Genomic DNA, 1,509 nt, shown 5'->3' on the forward strand with positions numbered 1-1,509 from the left:
GTTCCTACGCCCCCTCCCCGTCATTTGATCCCCACAGGCACAGCTCCTACGCTCCCTCCCCGTCATTTGATCCCCACAGACACAGCTCCTACGCCCCCTCCATGTCTTTTGATCCCCACAGACACATCTCCTACGCCCCCTCTCTGTCACGGGAACCAACACCCGAAACCCCACCCAATCGTTTTCGTGTTCCCAGTCTCAGTCACAGGCCCGGTTTAAGATACCTAAACCACCGAAACGCTCAACTAAAAAGCAAGAGAATCCAACCGACCTTGGTTTTCCATTACTGCGTGACCCTAAGGGCATCCCAGTCATAGAAAGTTATAGGCACCTCATTCCCACCTGGGCATACCCATTCATTTCAGGAATAAAAGATGTAAAGCCAGATGGTAATTGCGGTTTCAAAGGCTGTCGGCTTAGGCATGCGTCAACAGAACTGGAAGGAGGTCAGAGCAAGCATGAGGAATGAGATGGACACTAACAAATCGTGGTGGAGCCACAGGTTGAACTACGAGGTAACCGGTAATTATGACACGGTTCGTGATTCGCTGGACTACTCAACGTCTGCTTTATTCCAGCAAAAGAATAAGTGGTTTACGTTACCTGGGCACGGACACGTAGTGGCTCAGACATATGACTGTGTTTTAATCAACCTCTATCTGACTTCCAGTGAGAGTTACTTCCCAATGAGAATGAGTCCGGAACCACTATCTCAGATTCCGGTAATAGTAGTGTTAAATGTTAAGGATAATCATTGGCACAACATACAATTAGAAGGGAATTTCCCCGTGACGCTACCAGCACTTCAATGGGAAGGACACGCCAAAGAAGCGGCGCACGAATGGAGGTCTTTGTACGAAGATCGTATAAAAGAGTATATGCGAATAAGGGAAACTTGGCGAGTGCAAACTGAAGAGCCAGTTTATTTAGGATGATTTGTAAAATGTTTGAGATACTATCAACTATCATTAAAATGTTTTGTATTATTATCAATAATTAGGGTTAAAATGTTTGTGTTATTAAATAAAAAAAACTTGATAAAATATATAACTTTAAAATAATATAATTTTTAAAATAATATTTTCGATAATAAATTTAAAAAAAATTATTTAAAAATATAAAACTTGATATTTAAAAATATAAAACATGATAAAATATCTAACTTATAAATAATTTATTTTTTAAAACTTTCGATAATATATTTTTATGAAAATATAAAAATTATCATGATAAAAATTGTAAATTAAAAAAAATATAAAATAGTACCAGAAATATTAAAATAATAATAAATATCTTCAAAAGTAGATCGGATCCGTCGCTTAGTGGTCGATCCGCAGTGAATCGTATTTAATTTTCGAAGATGTTAAATACCCACGGGTTCTAACTGTTCAACTCGCCAAAAACACAAAAAACGCTATACATCACTTGATTATACCACCAAAACCACCACCACCACCAGAAAATAATGACGACGGGGTCCGAAAATAGCATCTACACAGCCATAATAAT

General features: G+C 38.3%; 1 protein-coding gene across 1 annotated transcript; it reads left to right on the forward strand.

Moving 5' to 3' along the window:
* The first annotated feature begins 386 nt into the window (after positions 1 to 386).
* Positions 387 to 935, forward strand: LOC143597128 (uncharacterized). Its single transcript, XM_077075718.1, has one exon. The coding sequence runs from the start codon at positions 387 to 389 to the stop codon at positions 933 to 935; it is 549 nt and encodes a 182-aa protein (XP_076931833.1).
* The last annotated feature ends 574 nt before the right edge of the window (positions 936 to 1,509 follow it).

This window comes from Bidens hawaiensis, unplaced genomic scaffold, assembly GCF_021521415.1.
Source record: "Bidens hawaiensis isolate Kalapana, Puna unplaced genomic scaffold, B.hawaiensis_p1.1 tig00047613_1, whole genome shotgun sequence".
Classification (NCBI taxonomy): Eukaryota; Viridiplantae; Streptophyta; class Magnoliopsida; order Asterales; family Asteraceae; genus Bidens; species Bidens hawaiensis.

Excerpts from the sequence above, each read along its gene's own strand:
- LOC143597128 (XM_077075718.1), top strand. The coding sequence starts at position 387 with ATGGTAATTGCGGTTTCAAAGGCTGTCGGCTTAGGCATGCGTCAACAG.